Here is a 19,635-nt window from a genome sequence, read left to right as displayed (position 1 = left end):
TCCCCTGTCAGAGAGCAAAGCCAATCTGCTGGATTGATTAAGTGAGAGCAGCAGGGCAGAAATGGCTGAGTGCAGAATTTCTCTGAGACTCAAGACGACAGAAGAGGGCCAAAGGATCACAACTTGGCATAGGCAAGCTTTAATAAAGAGCCAAAAGTAGATTGAGAAGGCATGAGAGACCTCCAGTTTCACACTTATCACAGATCATCACCTTTCTCCTTCACTGGGAGGCATCATCTTTAGCTGAAATGACAGTTCAGGACTTTGTGCCCTTTCTACATCCACTCCTGTCTTTCTGCTCCACCACAGTTTATGCCCGTTTAACAGCTGTCTTCCCACCGTTAAAAAAAAATACAACAACATGCCCCTACCCTTAAGTCAACAAACTCTTCCACTCCCATCACCATCACATTGGAGAGCTATTTTAAGATCCTCTGACAGGTTTGATATCTTCTGCTGTGCTAACACAAAGAGGATGAGATCGATAGATGATCCGCTTCATTCATTATTAATCAGGCCAGAGAGCAAGAGGGTGGGAAGTGCGGGAGACAGAAGGGGAAAGGTAGGAGAGACAGGAAAGAGAGCAGAAGATCACTCAGAGAGGACAGAGGGGTTGCTGGGTAATAGAGGAGATTAGTAAGGGAGAGAAAGGGACCTGCTTCTTTGCATCTCCCACAGGACCAAAATGCCGGGCTGACAAGGGCTTTAGTTGCCAACACCCCACGATATGACACTCGTGTCCCTCTGGAAAGAGTACCCATCACTCCAGCAAAATACCCTTCAGCTCGACTTCTGAAATGACACCAATGATAACACTCTCCCAAGTCATCCTATAATTACCCTTCATAATCATTCCCCTGAAATAAGCCTAATGATAGAATCCACATCTTCTTAAGGTCTGGGGGAAAATATACCGAGAGAACAGACAAGACAATGAAATATATCTCCTTTTATAATAAATTGAATTTGTATTATAATTAGTGTTTCTGCTGTATTCACTAACCAGTGTTTTTCCTGCTGGAAAAGTGAAAACAGAATGGGTTTTGGCTGCGAAGAAATGCCACAGTAATTGGCATCTTAGATACAAATTTAAACTCAACTCACAATTTTCCTGTACACATACTGTACATCTTGATGGACTTGAGATTTGTAACGCTGACAAGGAAAGCAAACTAGTAACAATTTCTTGGGATTTAATGTACAAATGCCAAACAGATAGAGCAAGTAAGTAAATAAAAAATAAGACAAAATGAGTAGTATAGTTAAGACAGAGATTATCAAGGAGGATATGAGAGGGTGCCAGGCAGTCTGGAAACCTAAATGGTTTAATGTCCTCGGATTCAAACATTAGTTGTACTATGCTGACCTGACATCCTCATTACAATCACATCACTGCTGCTGGAAACAAAATTCTCAAGAAACACTCATAACCATGCACAAAGGCCAATATGCTTGTTTCCAGCTGATATAATGATGATGTTGTATCCCCATCTTTGACCTTGAGGTAACCTCCAGACCTCTGCAGAATTATAAAGACCACCCAGGGTGTACTCACTCCAACTGCCCGATTTACCTGTGCAGTTAAATAATTGCTGAAGATATGTTGAGTGTTGCACATTTCCAAGAGTGATGGCAGAACATTTCCACCTAAATGGTTGGTGCTCATACTAAAAATGAAATAAAAAGCTCTTTCCACTACTATGACTTATTTAGCGACTTGGACAGCGTCGCTTCCATGTGTTTCAAGCCAAAAAATGAATTTAAACGAAAGCAGATGAGAAAGGTAATATGTAGGCATTCGTGCTGAGAATCCCTAAGATGGGAAGAACCTTTTTATGATGCAGAGCACCGTCCCAACTGCCCCCACCAACCCCTCCACCCGCCACCCAACACACACCACCTCCTCCTTTATCCCTCGTGTCTGATTACATCTATTCTACCTGCTTCAGGAAGCTTAACTCTCCATGCCACCATACACTGGGATTGCACTTACTACTAAATAAGGACAGTGAAGTACTAATAAAACACACTAGAACTCATAGGACAGCATCTCCCTGACTCGACTAATGTCCTTCCCTGCATATAATTAGGATGTAAAAACTGAAATGAAAGTTATGACTGAAGAGATAGAAAATCCATGAATAATATTTAATATCTTGTTTACTTTCACTTCATCATGCATGCACAAGCATGAAATAAGAACTGATGCCCCTGAAAATGTAGCTCTATCTCTGGAATCCAATTTTTTTTTTTCTGACATGCAGTTATTTGCAGTCCCCTATGTAGACAGCAGGGGTCACAGTGTCATACAGGCTGCTTGCATCTATTGACTGTCCCACCAGCTCCCTAGGTAATCTATGGGAAGCTGTGAAATCTGCCCAGCTGCAGTAATCCCACCATATTCCCATTGTACTGCATTACTGCTGCAGCAAGCCACTGAAATGTGAAGCTCATTCACAACAATCCTAGGTTACACAAACACACATGCACATAATCTGTGTGCAGCGCAGGAAGCCACCAGCAGAGCATGTTGCTGATGTTGTTGTCGAGCCAGATGTAGATCCACCATGGCACGCCACGTTACGTAAGTCAATAGGGCCTAGGCGTGCTTATTAAAAGGGCTTTGCAGAGGATGAGACTGACAGTTAATACTGTCTAACACCACACATGTATGGTCTGGCTGTGATGCTTTATGATAGCCCAGGGAGGCATGATGCTTGCATGACAAGAGAGTGGATGATAATGTGCAGGGACACATGCCTCTGCTGTGTTGACTGACAGCTGGAAGGCTCCTGTCAATATTCAGCAGCTGTAAGGAGTGGTAACTGACATTCCCCTCTTCGACCCACAGTGACAGAGGTGACCAGCTGCACACTGTCTTTGCTTTTAATTTTCTGCACCATCATCGTCGTCCTCGTTGTCGTCGTCGTCATCATCATCATGTTTCATATCTCTACAAATCATAAGTGCTACACTCCATAGTATCCCTCAGACAATTTTGGAAGGAGAGAGCTGGTAAAATGTAGATCAGGAGCCTATCAGGAAGAATGGGTTTTGCCTTCCCTAAGTGCTCTTAATTGGCCGCCTGGCACAATGTCTTCAGCTATACGTTCCTCCACTCCATCTCTTTGCTCTTGCTCTGGCCAATTATTCTCTCTGCTACTTTTTCTAATGTCCACATTTTCTCCTGTCCTGTGATAAAAGTGATGCTATCTTGCCACTGGTGTTGTCCTGCATCCCAATGCAATCCTCCAATGAAAGGAATAGGGAGAGGACATAGCTTTTCAGCAAGAGGTCTCATGCTCTTTCTCTGTCATGTCGCATTTTCTATCTCACACAAATGCCACAGATCTATTGGATCACAAACAGTATTTTATTGCATTAAAGGTACACATACATACTGCAGTTGTTTGCTGTACCAGGCCAGAGTTGACCAGTCCAAAAAGGTTCTACCAGTTTTCATTGTGATACATTCACAGCTGTCTGTTTAGGACTTTAATGACCAAAGACCGTCTGCGGTGAAATTCTCATAAGCAGCTGTTGCCTCCTAAAACTGACACACCTTAATGTTACATGAACAACTTTATCTGTATTGTGAAAGTCCTGATCAAAACCTTTATGTTCATAATCTTAAATGACTAATCTGATATAAAATTTAAAATCTAACTAGAAAAATTGCAGCGCAATATGATCACTATGTTGGAATTATTGAAGGTCCACAAGTAATAGCTTGTTTAGTTATCGATTAATCTGACAGTCATTCCCTTCACAAACAGTCCAGAATCCAAATATATTGGATTTCCTATTAAATCTGATTAGAAATACAGCAAATCCACACAAATGGTAAACTAGGAATTAGGAAAGTTTGGTGATACTGCTTTAGCTTTAGGGTTAGGGTACATACAGTAGTTGCAATTTAGAGCAACAAACCAACTAATCAATTGCTGGAGCTCTGGGGCCGTATTCACAAAGAATCTTAAGGTTAAAAGTAGCTCCTAAGGGCCGAATAGAGAGCCTAAGCGGAAGCAGGAAGTAACGGCGCCATGGGACCTCAACTCTGAAAAACTCGCCATTCAAATGAATGAGACTGAAAATTTTATTTCGTGATCCGATTGAATTGCGCCATGAGAAAAAAATATGTCCTCTACCTGTTTAAAACATCACGTTTCATGAAGATAAATCAGCCGTTTATCGTAAAACGGCAACAGAAGAATGTATTTTGTGTAAAGACCGCTCTACGGACTACAGATCTGTGTCCCACAGAAAATACGTCACCAACTGACACGGGAAAGGGCGGCATTTGGTGTGTGACGTCACCTACGCGACTTGTAGTCTTTCTGGTTACGGATTCTTCTGAATTTTATTCTACAATAGCTTTACAACAAACTGCTGATTTCTCGGGATGAAACGTGATGTTTTAAACAGGTAGAGGACATATTTTTTTCTCATGGCGCAATTCAATCGGATCACGAAATAAAATTTTCAGTCTCATTCATTTGAATGGCGAGTTTTTCAGAGTTGAGGTCCCATGGTGACCGTTACTTCCTGCTTCCGCTTAGGCTCTCTATTTAGGAGCAACTCCTAAAAAAAGTGGGCGTGTCAGTCTTAAATTTAGGACTCCTAGTTTTTTAAAATGAGAGTAATTCACAAAGTATTTTAGGCCTAAAAGTAGCTCCTAAGTCTGGGAGAGCTTAAAAGTCCTCGTGAGGACTCCTAACTCAGTAAGACCTATTCACAAAGAATCGGAAATGGCTGCAGCCAGGCAAATGTATGGAGGACTGCGAATTGCTGCAGAGGGGGTTGCTGGAGCACCTGCCCCTTTGCCCTTTGATGCCCAACGTGCCTTTTGTCTGTGTTTTTTTTTTTTTTTTTTTCATCTACAACATTTTCGCTATAAAACGGGAGTAGTGACGGTGACGGACTGTCCAATATAGGCGTCACAACGGTCGGACCAAGGTAACTGCGACCCCTGCGATGCAGTCATGCTGATGTGAGCCAAAAATATTTTTTAAAAGTTGGTGGGTGCGCTAGACACATATATCAGTTAGTAGTAATAGCTCACGTGATAGGGCAGCTCCCCCAGTAAACTAAACTTGTTGTCAGTTTGGGTTCGAATCCTGCTATAGGCCACAAATGTGGGTAATGCATTTTCTTTTCTCATCATTATTATGATCACCATATAATATTAGGGCTGTCAACGAATGTGAAAATTAAAGCAGAAGTAAGTGATATATTTGTGTTAATATAAGTCTTAAATAGTTATATCTTCCGACAGCAATCACTTACATAGAGTGTTTGGACCGAAACACGGGTCTGTCAGTCACTCTGCTCTGCTCTGAGCCCAGGAGAAAACATTTATCGTATCCTACAGTTTTTATCCAATGAGGAGAGAGAACGGCATGCAGGGCTGTGTGTGCAGCCAAGGGACGCCGTGAATGTGGCGACGCAGGGACGAGGACTGTTATGGTGCGTTCAAGGAAACTCGTATTTTTCCGACCGTGAAGTCGTACCAGTTCGATCTGGTACGAGTTAACCGGTCGGAAGTTACGAGTGGCCGTTATAGTGACTTTCACAGGTAAAACAGGTCGGAAAAACACGAGTGGGTTGCCTGGAACGCTACAAAGTCGTAAGTTGTGACTTGAAGCTGTAATTTACTATTTCAAAAGCCTGCCTGGAACGCAGCATTAGCGAAAACGACCGGACCACTTACTTCTGCTTTAATATTCAAATGTGGAAAAAAAAAAACCAGCGGCTGCTTTGCGAGTGTGCGCACTGACCCTCATAGGAGTTGCAGTTGCACAGCGGCGTCGGCACTCAACAACCAATCACCGCGTTGAGCGCCTCGAATTCGTGCACGAGAATTGACGTAATCCATAGCAACAGGGCGTCACCAGGGCGTCACTCTTACTCTGCTCTTAGTGATTTATCCTTAGTAAGAGTCGGTCTCAGCGGCTTTGTGAATAGCTTTTAAGAAAAAACTCCTACGTAAAAACTTTTAGCGCAAGTTAGGAGCACTCCTAGCGGTAAGATAAAAGGCTTTGTGAATACGGCCCCTGGTCTACAGACACACTACTACTTGCAGTTGTACAGAATGGAGCGTCTTATCTCACATGTTCTTGTGGAATACTATAGGTGCGTTCACACCGGACCTTTTATTTTTGTCGCTGTCACTCCAAAATATCGTTCTGTCGCTCAGCTGCAGTCGCTCATCAGTTTGGCGCAATTCAACAGATCACTCTGATGACGTCATTCAAGCGATTTCAGTGAATTTCACCTCGCTCTGAGTCGCTCTTCTCTTCCTGTTTGTATTGGTCCAGCACGGCTGACATTGTACCTGCTGCCGCCGTTTACCTGTTGTGGAAGTCCCACAAGTGGCGTACAACGTCAAGCCGGCTTTGCTCTTCCGGGCCGGTAGAGTTGTATTATGTTTCCAATGGTTTCAATTAGGGGTGTAACGATACACAAAAGTCACGGTTCGGTATAGGGCTGTTCGATTAATCGATTTAAAATCGTAATCGCGATTATTTGGCTAGGACGATGTTAAAAACGTGAAATCCTAAAAATCAATTTTTTTACTCTAACTAGGGTAATTACGGTAAACCCCCGTTCATGAATCTGCGCTGCGCTGAATTACCGTAATGACTGCCGCCTCCTTCCTCCCATCACGCGCTCCCACTGCTCTCCCCACACACTGTAAACAAGCATGTCGGCATTCTGCTATGACCAGCGAGGGTTTCATTGCCAAAAAGACCAACAGCCCTTTTCCACTACACAGTTACAGCTCTACTCGGCTCGGCTCGGCTCGGCTCGACTCGGCCGTCATATCACAGCGGTACTGTGATATGACAAGGATTTTCTAAGTTACAGCTGAGTTCTTCAGCGGGGGCGGGGTCGTCATATAACAGCGGCTACAGCCGCGTCGTCTCGATTACGGACCGCGTGGTTTTCCACACAGCAGACATTTAACTCAGGTGACAGAATAACAACAGTTTGTCGGTGTGTTTTTACTGTAAAATGAGCGGTATTGATTCTCGTGACGGATGTATGGTCGGACGTCGCGCTTGCGACTCTTCTGGTGACAACGCTCTGGCCAATCAGTGGAAGGCAGTCAGTTGACGTCACGTAGATAGATAGATAGATAGATAGATAGATAGATAGATAGATAGATAGATAGACAGACAGACAGACAGACAGACGTGCTTTATATATTGCATATTATTTTGAAAAACTGTTTTGTATTGTGAAACAAAGTTTTGAATAAAAAGGATAGATAGATAGATAGATAGATAGATAGATAGATAGATAGATAGATGTTTTTTTTTTTTTTAATTAGACTCTAGGTCCATTTAAAAAGACACAAACAGCACACAAAATAGTTTGTCATTTAACAAAAAAATCGTAATCGTAATCGGAAATCGATTTTTGAGAGAAGAAAATCGAGATTTTACTTTTGGGCAAAATCGAACAGCCCTAGTTCGGTACGTACCTCGGTTTTGAGGTCTCGGTTCGGTTCATTTTCGGTACAGTAAGAGAACCAAATGCAAAACATAAATTTGCTTGTTGTTTATTAGGAATTTTTCTAAACCAAATTTACATGTTTTAGTCAAATGTAATTATTTTACTCACCTACTAATGTTATGTTATAGGTACATTCTGTCCCTGATACAAATAAACTTATTAAGCTAAACTAAACCATTATACAAAATATGAAAAAAAATATAATACTGTTGTAAAGTGCTGCCTAATAATTTCAACAAATTATTCTCAAATTAACAAAACGTATAAAATAAGCCTTACAATGAATAAAATATTCACAAATAAACAAAACATAAAATATGATTTAAAAAAAAAAATTCTCAACACAACTTTTTTTTTTTTTACATGCAAGTGACGGACTGCTCATAGGGCAATGTGGGCAAATGCCACAACGGCTGCCTGACGATGCAACCGCTCGGCCGCAAATAAATAAATGAATGAATAACACGGATCATCACGATCGGCACAGTGCGTAGTGTCAACACAGCAGCGACATGCGCCTTCTCTGGGCGCATCTGCAGCAGATCCACAGCTGCTGGAGCTAGTGCGCAACACAGACACACACAGAGAAGAGAGAGCGAGACAGACGGACAGAGGGACAGGCAGACAGACAGAGAGGAGATAGGAGCCACAGCCCCCACCTCCACTCCTACAAGCAGGAAGGGTCTTCAAGCCTCTGTTTTCTCGCTAGCGGTAGTATTAGCGGTAGCATTAGCGATAGCGATAGCCACGACGTAAACGGGCTGCACGTGTTGCTGCAGGCGGACTGTAAACACACACAACTCCTGTACCGAAACGCACTCGTTCTCAGCGCTGTGCCGAACCGAACACCCCGTACCGAATCGGTTCAATACGAATACATGTACCGTTACACCCCTAGTTTCAATAGTTGTCATAGTTACGCATAGATTACGGCAGCCAATCAGCGCTGAGCGACAAGTGACTGACGGCCAGAGACTTGGGATTTCTCATCTCGAAAAATCACTCTGTCGCTCGGACCCCCAGCGATTTTTGCATTGACTTAATATGTAAATTTGTCGCCAGCGACAAAATAAAAGGTCCGGTGTGAACGCACCTTATATCATATTATACCACTAGCACCTCGAACCAAAATAAATCACATTTACCATCTTTGGCCCTTCTCAGCAAGGTGTTACACAGCCAATTCAAAAGGCTCACTAAACACACAACTGATTGAAGTTATTCTTGGGTTGTACTGATCATATTAGTGATCAAAGAGCATCAGAATTATTGCTGTTATCTCATGCCGTTGTCAGCAATATTTGATGATATTGGGCAATATTTGACTTGTTTCCCCATTAATGTAGTATTTTTTTGTATTGAATTAATATTACATTTAATTTGCTGTGCCACAGTTTCATTTACATAACCACATATAACCAATGCTTGCAACATGCGCACACGCATACTCACACTCCAACCAGCTGATTGTAATCAAGTGCTGCTTGTTGTGTGTAGGTGCTGCGTGATTAAACAGAGCAGAGGAGATCGACAGACACAACACATCATTTAGTTGGTTTCTTATTTTGCTGTTTCTCAGGGTTGCAAATACAACTTTTGGACAGTCAGTGATGGAGACACATTTATGCTGTGCAAACATGCTGTTTTGGTCATTACACCTATTGTCTCTTGCTTGTAGCATAACAAAATGTCAGCCATGATAAAGGAGAGTGGAATCAAGGCAACAATATTTACAGCAATGGGCAAAGCTTATGACTAAATCTTAATTGCTCCTGTGACCTTGTCAACAGTCAGTACAGTCTCCTTGAACACAAACCCTATTCTCTGTCTCGCTCTCTTACACATTCTCTCTGTCTATGAGGAGTTTTCCAGAGCACATAGATTATAAAATGGGGCAGGAAAGAGCCAGGCTCTATTTTTGTATCAGGATCAGCCATTTCCTGTTGTTAACTACAGGTAGTGAAGCTGAGATTTATGTCTGAGGCAAAGCAACAGTGGACTTCCTCTGCTCGTTTGCCTAGCCTGGACCAACAGCCTGATCAGTGTGTGTAGGGGGGACGTGAGATGGGGATTCAAGGGGGATTTGTGAGTTATTCAAGAGAAAACAATAACCACCAGTAAGCGGCAGAGAAGGTACTATATGCCAGGAAAGAAAATAGCTGGACAGATGTGACTATAGTTACTGTTAGTCAGCTCAGCTTCTCTGAGAGTGACAGCAGTGTGCTTATTTGTCATAAATGAAGCCATTTCTTGTCTGTGTCACATACTCTTTGGCATGCTTTTAAATGTGAAAGCAAGTATGAACATGCTCTTAGTGAGCAGAGATAGGTTTAAAGGGCCATATCATGCCACCTGCACTCCCTCTCACCAGCAAATTAGCGCGCTAGAGACACTACAGAGAATAATATGAGGTCATAAAATCAAACATGCATGATATAATACAAGAAGACAGCTGTTTTGCACCACCTATATCCAGTCATTTCTGTGTGTGTGTGTCGGAGAGAGGAAACTCTCTGAAAGAGGTCAGTGTGGGATTCAGTGCAGCTATTGACTGGTACTGAGGAAATCCCTTCTCCTCGCTGTTCACTGAGGCAAGGCACCGAAGTCTAATGCATGCTAATCAGGGGCTCAGGAGATAATGTGAGATGGCGTATTTGCCATAATTCAAGATTTAACTCACATATATACACATGATGCTCGCTCCTTTACATCTCATAACCATAAAACCACTCGTTAATTCACTGCTTTGTCCAAACCCTCTATTGAAAGCAGCACAAAAATAACTGCTAAAGATACGTATAGGCCAATGCAACAGATTAATCTCATCTCTTATAGACATTTACATGGGTGCCCACTGCCTACTAATCTGCACAATAATAACATCCTATTTTGATATTTCAATTTCATGTATGTTCAACAACAGAGTGTGAGAATGATCTCATGATTCACAAAGGGTAAAAAAAAATGGGTAGGATTTTCTAATATAGATTAACTAACTGAATATTATGTCCCAAAGAACATCAGGTGGGATGGTGAGAAGGTTTTGGATGGAGGTGTAAAGATGTACATTGTGTCAACACATGCTTTTTTCAGGAGTTGGATCAATGTCAGATGTGTGAATAGTCAAATGTTGCTATAATAATCAACTGTACAGCCATGGTGTACAGTGTTATATCACTCTGTCCAGGTCACTGATTGAACTGACCATCCTCAAAGACACATTACTCGCTGACTTGGTCTTCAGTGCTTTTCTGAATACCACCCTAAAGCAATGTTACAAGTGCTGTCCAAAGTGCTGATTAGTTTGTACCCTTGAAACTGAGACTTGCTCTATCCAAGGAACTGGAAGGACTGCGCTCCTGAGCTGGAACTAGCACAGTCCAGGAAGTAAACAAGTGTTCTTAAGGACAATGCCTGCAGCTAATAGCACCTCCAACTCTGGATTCTACATTGTAGATTTTGCTTAACTTGCAACTTTACTGAGTAAACTTCTTATGGCTAATTGCCTGACACGTTATTAGGCATAATTGAAATTATACTCAAGAGCTAATGAAGTGTTTTGCAGCATTGAATAAATTAGACAAAACAAGTTGTGATACTAACAATCTCTCGTGGGTATTGCACTTCAAAGAGGTCTGTCTCTTTGTCACCCTCCTGCTGCTGCCTCTCACATCTTTGTTTTCTACCTTTGTTATATGATCAGTTTGATTGGAAAGTCACCTGGAACCTACAGTATCCAATGTATGTTCATGCTTTTAAAAAGAATCAACCAGCAACAGATTTAGTGCATTTCTTCAACATCAGACACTCATTCTTAAGTTTATTACAAAAATGTCATCGGAAACCGGTGTGTTGATGTTTGTTCCAATCACTCAGATGAAGAAGACTGACTAAATACAATTTTAATGCCTTTACAGTTTCATTTACGTTTGTAGGACCACTAACTTTCACCTGCCCTGGAACCAAAACCTGCCAGAGGTTCCTGCAGTGAGGAGACCCCAGATTCTCCAACAGCCCCAGACATGTTCCCTAGTTAACACGGGTGTCTCCTTGTCTTTCCAATACTAATTGGAATACTCATGCAGGTAGTCTGGCAGGATGTCATCCTAGCTTTCACTCCCCATCCCATCCCCTGTGTATCACCTTTCTCTCTCAAACGCTCGTGTACACCTGCACACAAAGCCAAAACACATGCTGCATCTTTCAGTTTTCCTGATAGTCGATAAAATCCTTAACAATTAACTATCTCTGCTTTAGTCTGGCACTGCCTACATTACAACAATTAGATATATGTGCACACAGCACATACAGTATATATAGCTCATGTTAAACTGGTGAATAGTGTTATACATGGTAGTTTTCTGACTCTTCTTCCTGACACTGTTCTCCTATGATATAATCCTGAAATAGGAGACACTGCTGAATATTTGAATGCAACTGACAGACGGCTGAACCTCAAAATAGTGCAGATATCAGGACCTTATACAGCAAAACATGAATCTATATCCTAACCTGAACACAAACATTAGCCAAATCACATCACATATGGGGTTTTATCAGAAACATAATAGTTCAGAAATGAAAATTGGTTTCTTCGGTTCAGTGTATATACACATACATACCGAAGTGTAGAGGTATCCTTCACTATTCATGGCAAGGTACAACCCTGTCTTTGCCCCCTGGATTGCCACAATCCGCAGTCCCACTGGAATTAAGTTGAACTGTGCTAAATTGGGGAATAAAGTCAGAAAGAGAGAAAGAAAGAGAAGAAAAGCGGAAGTCAGAGAAGACTGAAACTGTAATACTGACAGAAAATGCTTTCCTGTCGTTAGAGGTTCAAAGGCTGAACGGCTGCAGGATCAGTGCTGCATGCTGTAGCCCTCTTTAGCCCAGATGCTGTGACCTCTTGAAGTTGAAGTTTATGTAAACACGATGCCATGTCACCTTCACCATACTTTCCACTGGCCCTGAGCCTGACTAATAATGGGGATCTGTTCCACAAAATAGAGTGTAGAGCAAAGACAGAAGTGTCAGGTAAATAAAGAAACTGGACCTGTTAAGGCTCAGCTCATCATGAAATAATGACGATAGTTGAGTGAATAAAACAGTAAATCTGCCACTATGAAACTGAATTTTTGGGGCTTGTGCTTGAGTCTGTAAGGTCAAATGGACAACTCAAAGAAATGATACTACCAAGAGAACACTGCATACAGTAGTTTCTGATCTGAAAACCAAATTTAGATCGCTAAAGGTCAGGATAAACATCTTTTTAGAAGCACTAAACTCAAACAGCAGCCTCGCTTTTTTGTGGTTTATGAAAGCAGAGATTCAGCGATTTTAGTTTCCTTGGCTAAAATCTGTCTTGTAATATCCGTTTATCCTTCTTTTTTTTAGTCAAAGTCAAGTTCAGATGTTCCATCTTTTATTTATTATTAACTGCTACACTCTCCTTTTGTCATTAATTCTCTGTAAGGGCCGATTCATTTGCATGTTCATAATAAAACACTGACCCTATTAAATGATCTATGGAGACCACTTAGAGGGGGGGACTCTCTCTCTCTCTCTCGTATATTATTGTTGATGGTCATTATCCAAAGAAAAGCAGCGATGTTGGCGGTGTGTACCAGTTCAGTAGTGGTATAGGAAGAAGAGCTGCTTTTCCTTAGCTTGCTTCTCAAATCTGGATATGTGTAGTGGGTTCTGGGTTGATGGTATTATTCTCAGGGTCTGATTACGTTTGATCTTTATCTCATATTTTCATGGTTGTTCTTGTTCGTCTACTGCTTACTTTGTCATTACATGTGTTACAAGTTACAAGCTTTGTGGCTTTTCCACACGTGCTATGGAAGTTCTACGATGATGGCTGTATACACGCTTGTTGCTTGTAACCATCATGTGAATTTGAATTCCAGAAACCAGAAGAATTCAGATATACATCAGGCAGAAAACAGACCTTTGATTGTCAGCCAATTGACTTATAATACTGAGCTGTAGATCCATAGGAATCATCATCTGTGATATTAAACACAGCAGTGGTACAGTAGATGTAAGTTATGAAAGCCTTTGTGAGGCACTTTTAAAAGAGAACAAGGGTAGCCTACATTCAATTGCCAACATTCATAGACAGTCTGATAGAATATTCCTTCCTATTTAGTTGGAACAATTTGGACAGATAAACTGACAAAATCCTAATTTCAGCTGCAGGGACCAATAGCATAGTGAGACACCTACTGTGGTTATGTTCACTGCATACAGTACAGCATAAACTTTGCCAAAGTTGGAGATTTGGCTCCCAGTGAGAGAATTATCTGTTCCATATACTTAAGCTGAAAACTGCAGGTGTTCTACGACTCAGTTCCTGTGACTGGTGCTTGAGACTCAACTGTGAATAATTTGATTAAAATTACACAACACGACCAGGAGCAAAGACATGTAGGCTTTATACTAAAACAAAAAAACAACACACTCACAAAATGAGCTGCTTTCATCCCTTGTGCTGTCCATGGTACCGTCAGGCTGCATCTGCAGGTAGTATCCATGTTGGCTGTATAGCCGGGTAACAATGCCTTTGAGCTGTGGCTCTGCAAGGGAGCACAGGAGAACAACATTATTTTTGACAGGTACCGTGGTGAGATGTCATGAGCAGAAGTCATGTTCAGTGATTTACAGAACCTAGAAAAGACATGGAGTTTTATTGTGTGCAACATTTGAAATCATAACACAGTTCAGATTTGTTTTTTTTTGGGACCAAGTATCAATTTATTTTTTTAGACATTAGACTTTTATTGTCACTTGTTAGGGAAATTATTTTCCACATGACCAAAGCAAGCACACAAAAACACACATATTACAACACATTTCATTCATTTCAATTGTTTGATTTGAAATTTTGTACTGGTGTGTGAACATTACCTCCAACAAACATCAGCATGTTAGCATTGCCATTGTACACATGTGAGTTTGATGGTGCTACCATTTAGCATAAAGCAGTGCATCCTAACAGAGCTTGAATACAATGCGCTCAGCTTTGGACATATTGTAACCATCATGCAGTGTTAAACTGGTCTGAAACATCACATACAAATGTTGTGAACTCACACAGTGTCAGTGTAGGATATGGTAATATGTAGTATCTTTCTTTAGGTTCTGCTCTTTCATCTCAAGTATATAAATAACAAAAGCACAAACTGCCTCACGAATCAAAGTCACATGAAAGGCATCTTTGTAGCGGCTTAAGGGAGTTTTACTGGGAGGGAAGGTGCTTGGCAGAACAGATGATGATTGATCTCTGCTTGCTATTTATGTTGTATATTTCTTGTAAGATGAGACTTCTTTGAGGTGGCAAAATGTAGATATTTTAAGCACAAAAATTATAGGTTTTCAGTATTCAGTTACACTGCTTTGTTAATCAATTGCTGTTGGACTTACATGTATGGGATAATTCATCTAGCCCTGGAGTTTTATAACATACAATGACATAAATATACAATTAGCTGCTGAATAAAATGCATCTATAAATTGAGCAAATGCATCTTGTCCACACCCGTAGTATTTTTAGCCAGGGCCATCAGAGGATGAAGTCAAGTGAAAGAGTAAGTCTGTCTACCGCTAAATAAAAGATATATAATCAGGGGGCTGGGTGGCGGTGGAGGAAAGGATGGAGGGTGAAGAGACAGGTTGAATGTTTCATGAGGGTAGTCCCTGCAGTCTACTTTGCGTTCATTTGAGAAACAGACAGCATCTTTACAGGAGTTCTTGGTGCCGCCCCCGTACCCTATAGCCTTTACTCCTGCGTATGTGTTGTGGAAATGTAAGTTTTCTCGTCGTCTTAGCTCTTCAGCTCACCGCCTCTTCAGCCTGGCTGCTCAGCCAGCGAGGAGGACCCCACAAGTCCCTTGACTTAGTGTCAAGCTCAGTCACTTAGTCTGGTCAGGCCCAGTGATGTGACAAGTCTCCCTAAAGCATTAATAAGGGAAATGAAACATGGATGAAGAAGCAGTTTATAACGGAGCCTCTGGAGGAGTGAGGGCCACCTGGGAGTCCCTCCTCTGCTAAACTCCATCCTCTCCCTCACACACACACCTCAGGGAGGGACCTAGGGCAATGCACAATCTGCTTGTCTTCTTCGGACTAGCACAAGGAGCAAGAGAGTGGCAGACGATGGAGGAATAAGATCTGTAGGACTATTTCCCTAAGGAAGTGTGCCAGGGTTGAAACATCAGTGAAACTGTGACCTACTCCCATTGTTACATGCATGCATCTTCAGCACTCCCCATCCTCTCTTTTTCAAAGCTGCCTGTCAAAACATGTCAGTATCTGTTCTCATGCAATTTCTTTTCTTTTTCTTTTCCCATTTCATATTCTTTGAGTTATGTGTGCTTTCATCTCACCTAATAACATCATACATCATCCAATCAGAGCAGGGAAGCCGTTCATTACTTGTCCCCACAGATGCAAAAGAGAGAGATGAGAAAGAGAGAGAAAGAAAGGGAAATAGAAAGATCAGGGAGGAGAGAAGTGAGCAGAGGGACGGTGAGGGAACAGGGAATGAGATGATACTGTCATTTCATTAAGAGTGATGGCTGTACGTGCTCGAAAAAGCACATTCAGACAGAAATTCAATAGACAGCTCTTGCAATATGTTTGCAATCAAAACTCCCTTGCTCGTTGTCAGGGACACTAAAACTAATGTTTCACTTAGCAGAGCTGGCTCTAACTTCAAAATCCTCATCCCAACACCAACGCAATAAATTCTGATCCAGTATAATGAAAGTGTGCTTCCAGCAAATGTCGTGTTTTACTGCTGCCGCATCACAGATTCAAAGATGATGAAACAAAAAACAGCTTCCATTGACTCTTGCCACCTTATTACCATACAGATATTCCAAATGTGAACTATTTAGGCCCAAAGTTATATTTTCTGCTCTACAAGTCATTATGTGTTTGTCAGTGCGTGTGCGTACTATTCTAGTCATTTTGTTGTTGTGGTTATGTTGGATACGTGAATGTTTTTCTATATATAATCCATTCTGATCATCGATTTACATCCACAATGATTAGTCGACTGATGGAAAATTACTCAGGAACTATATTGGCAATGGAAAAAACAAAACAGAAATTGTGACGCCACCTCAGCTACCTAATATGAAGACTCCTCTTCTCTTTGTAGTACATTTGTAAACTGAATATCTTTGGGGTTTGAACTACTGATGTAACAAAAAGCATGTTTAACTATTTTAGACAAAGCCATTCAATTTAGTTGGGAAAAGTGAATATAATGAATACTTGTGCAGCCCCAAACTGATTATCATTTTCAAGCAAAAATTTGTGACATGTGCCAAACATTTTCTGATCCAGCTTCTCAAACTAAAAACTTTAATTGTTATACATTTGTAAACTTGATATGTTTGGGAATCACACCAAAATTAAATATTTGAAGATTGTCATGAGTACTCTTTTTGACATGTAATGTAGATGACTAATCAAATGCAAATGCAGATAAAAAAAAACAAAAAAAACCTATCCCTAACTATGATCAACACAGCTGTAGTTGCCTGTACAACCAATAAAATATAGTGTCGACTATTGTGACTTCAATTTTTTTTTTCTTACAAGTTTGCTGGAGGAAATAAATGATGACATCATGTACTGTGTGTTCATCATAAATTGTTCTTGATTTTGGTTTGGACAGACAGGTCCATAGGGCCATGACTTTATTCCAGAGTATGATTTGAATACTTAAGAAAGTTCTGTCCATATGTGTTTGCATCTGCCATAAACTTCTGAGGCTCTTTTTTTGGCTCTAATAATTCAGCGCAGCAACAAGGCTTTTAACGACATGCAAATGAACAAAACTGTGCATAATCATAACACTGACTCAACTCGGTGTCATCAAATAGCAGAGACGAACTACATCCCCATGCGTATTCTGCCAACTGCTCCCCTCTCACTATCTTGACAGCATCTGTGTCTGCATAATGTGTCCACGCGCGCACACACACACACACACACACACACACACACACACACGCACACACACACACACACACACACACCAGACTCCATTTTTTTCTGTCTTTGTTTTTAACGTTGCAGTATGTTGGCATCAGGAGTGTATACATCAAGGCTTCAACAAACATGTCACATTGTTGCCTGAGTAACGTTGCCCTTTCATCATCTTCATTCATTCATCATCAAATACAGAGTGAAATGGAGTACACATCACACAGACACAAACACACCTCCACCAAGGTCAGATTTGTCTTTTGAAGGAGTTAAAGGCTGGAAAATACATCTCTATAAAAAAGACACTGTACTGAAGATTGGTGTGGGCCTGCATATTCTCTCCCCCTTCACACATGTTACTGTACAGCATAGTTCATGTCAAGTCAATGTTGTGGGTTTATATTTTCAGCTATATATTTTTCTTTTGACAGGTAACAGTAATGATTTCTGATATTGTGAAAAATATTGCACATGGAAGGAAATATTGCAATATTGCAATTCAATAGTATTGAATACTGGCCCAAGCCTATATAGCAGAGCTGTCAGGCCAAAGGCCCAACGATTTTCTTAACTGGTAGTCATTAGTTGAAGCCATTAGACAGGTAGTTATTGCATGTTCATTATATTTCTTAAATTATTTAAATATATATTTTGGGGCCAGTGGAAAATAGTAAGATTGTTACCATTGTGCATCATCACGGAGAAATACAAAACCGTCATAATAAGCACTAGTGGAAATATAAATTTTTATTGTGTCATCATGAATTGAGTTGTCTGCTAACAACACCGATGAAGTGTCCTCCATAACCGATGTGTATGTAATTGTTGCTTCTGTTCATAGTAAAAGCTCCATGGCCTGTTGATCATTTTAGTACGAAATATAGCCAGATGGATGAAATCAAATCGCTCTGTTATATTACTACAATATAATCCTGGGTTCAGCCATTTAAATGATGACTGACTTTTTTCCCCCTGAAACCAACTGATGAGTCAAAACTTGGCCAAAGCAATGGGCAATATCTTTCACTAGACCTTCTGCACCTCATAAATGTCTACAGAAGTCGTTCTGTAAATGTTTTTGCAGGTTTGCAGCTTTCTGCAGGTGGTTCTCCTCGTAACGAGTAAACTACACTTTGTGCACAGCATTAGTGCAGTCTTTCTTCAAACATGATTTCTTTGTGCCCAACCCACACAAGAGTGAGCGCATGTTACGATTGCAAACCAACTTTTTTTTCTTTCACAAGCCCTGAAGAAGTACACTGACAGATAGTGACACACTGTGACAGCAGTCTACCTCAGGTTGGATTAGCAAAGCACACAGACTTGTTTACATGAGCAAAAAGCCTGTGTTTGTATCATGAGGGTGCATAGTGTGCACATGTAGCCTCCACTGCTCCACAGGGGTAAACAGAGAAGATGATAACTCGGAAAAGCTACTGACTCAAAGGTCATGTGTACTGATTTGGGTATGGTAGGGCATACTTGTAATCAAACAGTAAGAGCATATTTTATATGGCAGAGGGCCAAAAGCAATCATAGTTTTATGAGATGTACCCAAAACAAATGTAATGTTTGTTTTTCTAAAGTATTTCTCTACAACTTCTTACTTCTTTACTTCTTCAGAGAACATTTACCACAGACTCAAATTTGTCTAACAGCTGTAGTTACCTTTCAGAGTAACATTCTACATTTTCAAAAACACATAAGGTAATGAACTAAGATACTTTTCTAAGATGTTTAGACAAAGAAGTATCTTGGGGTCCATTTTGACATTTTAGTTATAACAAAGTAACTGTAAATCTCTCAAATATTGGATAAAGACAGATGCCATAGAGTTATGCTAATTTTGCAGAGTTGGGCCCTATCTCATGACCAGACACTCGAGCCACACCACCAAACTTTAAATTTGATATTAAATTGTTGTAACAATGTTCTATAGATCACACAACACAATAAAAGACTTATTCATATTCTGTTGATTAAATTAGTCATTTATTTGCCATACTTTCCATTGGACATCGTACAGCTAGAAATGATCCTGGCTAAACGTTATCACATGGCTGATGTACTGTACAGTCTGGTCACAGGAGGACATTTGTCTCTTTAATAAGT

The 19,635-nt window shown here is 40.8% G+C and overlaps 1 protein-coding gene across 1 annotated transcript in view; it reads right to left on the bottom strand.

The window, feature by feature from the left end:
* Positions 1 to 19,635, bottom strand: part of fgf11b (fibroblast growth factor 11b) — a gene marked incomplete at both ends in the record, with an annotated part of 36,106 nt that overhangs the window by 2,365 nt on the left and 14,106 nt on the right. The window contains 2 exons of the mRNA XM_083986178.1: positions 12,141 to 12,244; positions 13,989 to 14,099. Of these exons, the coding sequence (XP_083842304.1) occupies positions 12,141 to 12,244; positions 13,989 to 14,099 (215 nt within the window). The remainder of the gene's footprint in view (positions 1 to 12,140; positions 12,245 to 13,988; positions 14,100 to 19,635) is intronic.

This window comes from Trachurus trachurus (genome assembly GCF_905171665.1).
Source record: "Trachurus trachurus genome assembly, chromosome: 14".
Taxonomy (NCBI): Eukaryota; Metazoa; Chordata; class Actinopteri; order Carangiformes; family Carangidae; genus Trachurus; species Trachurus trachurus.
Note: the sequence above shows the minus strand (reverse complement) of the source record. Positions and strands in the feature narration are given on the sequence as shown.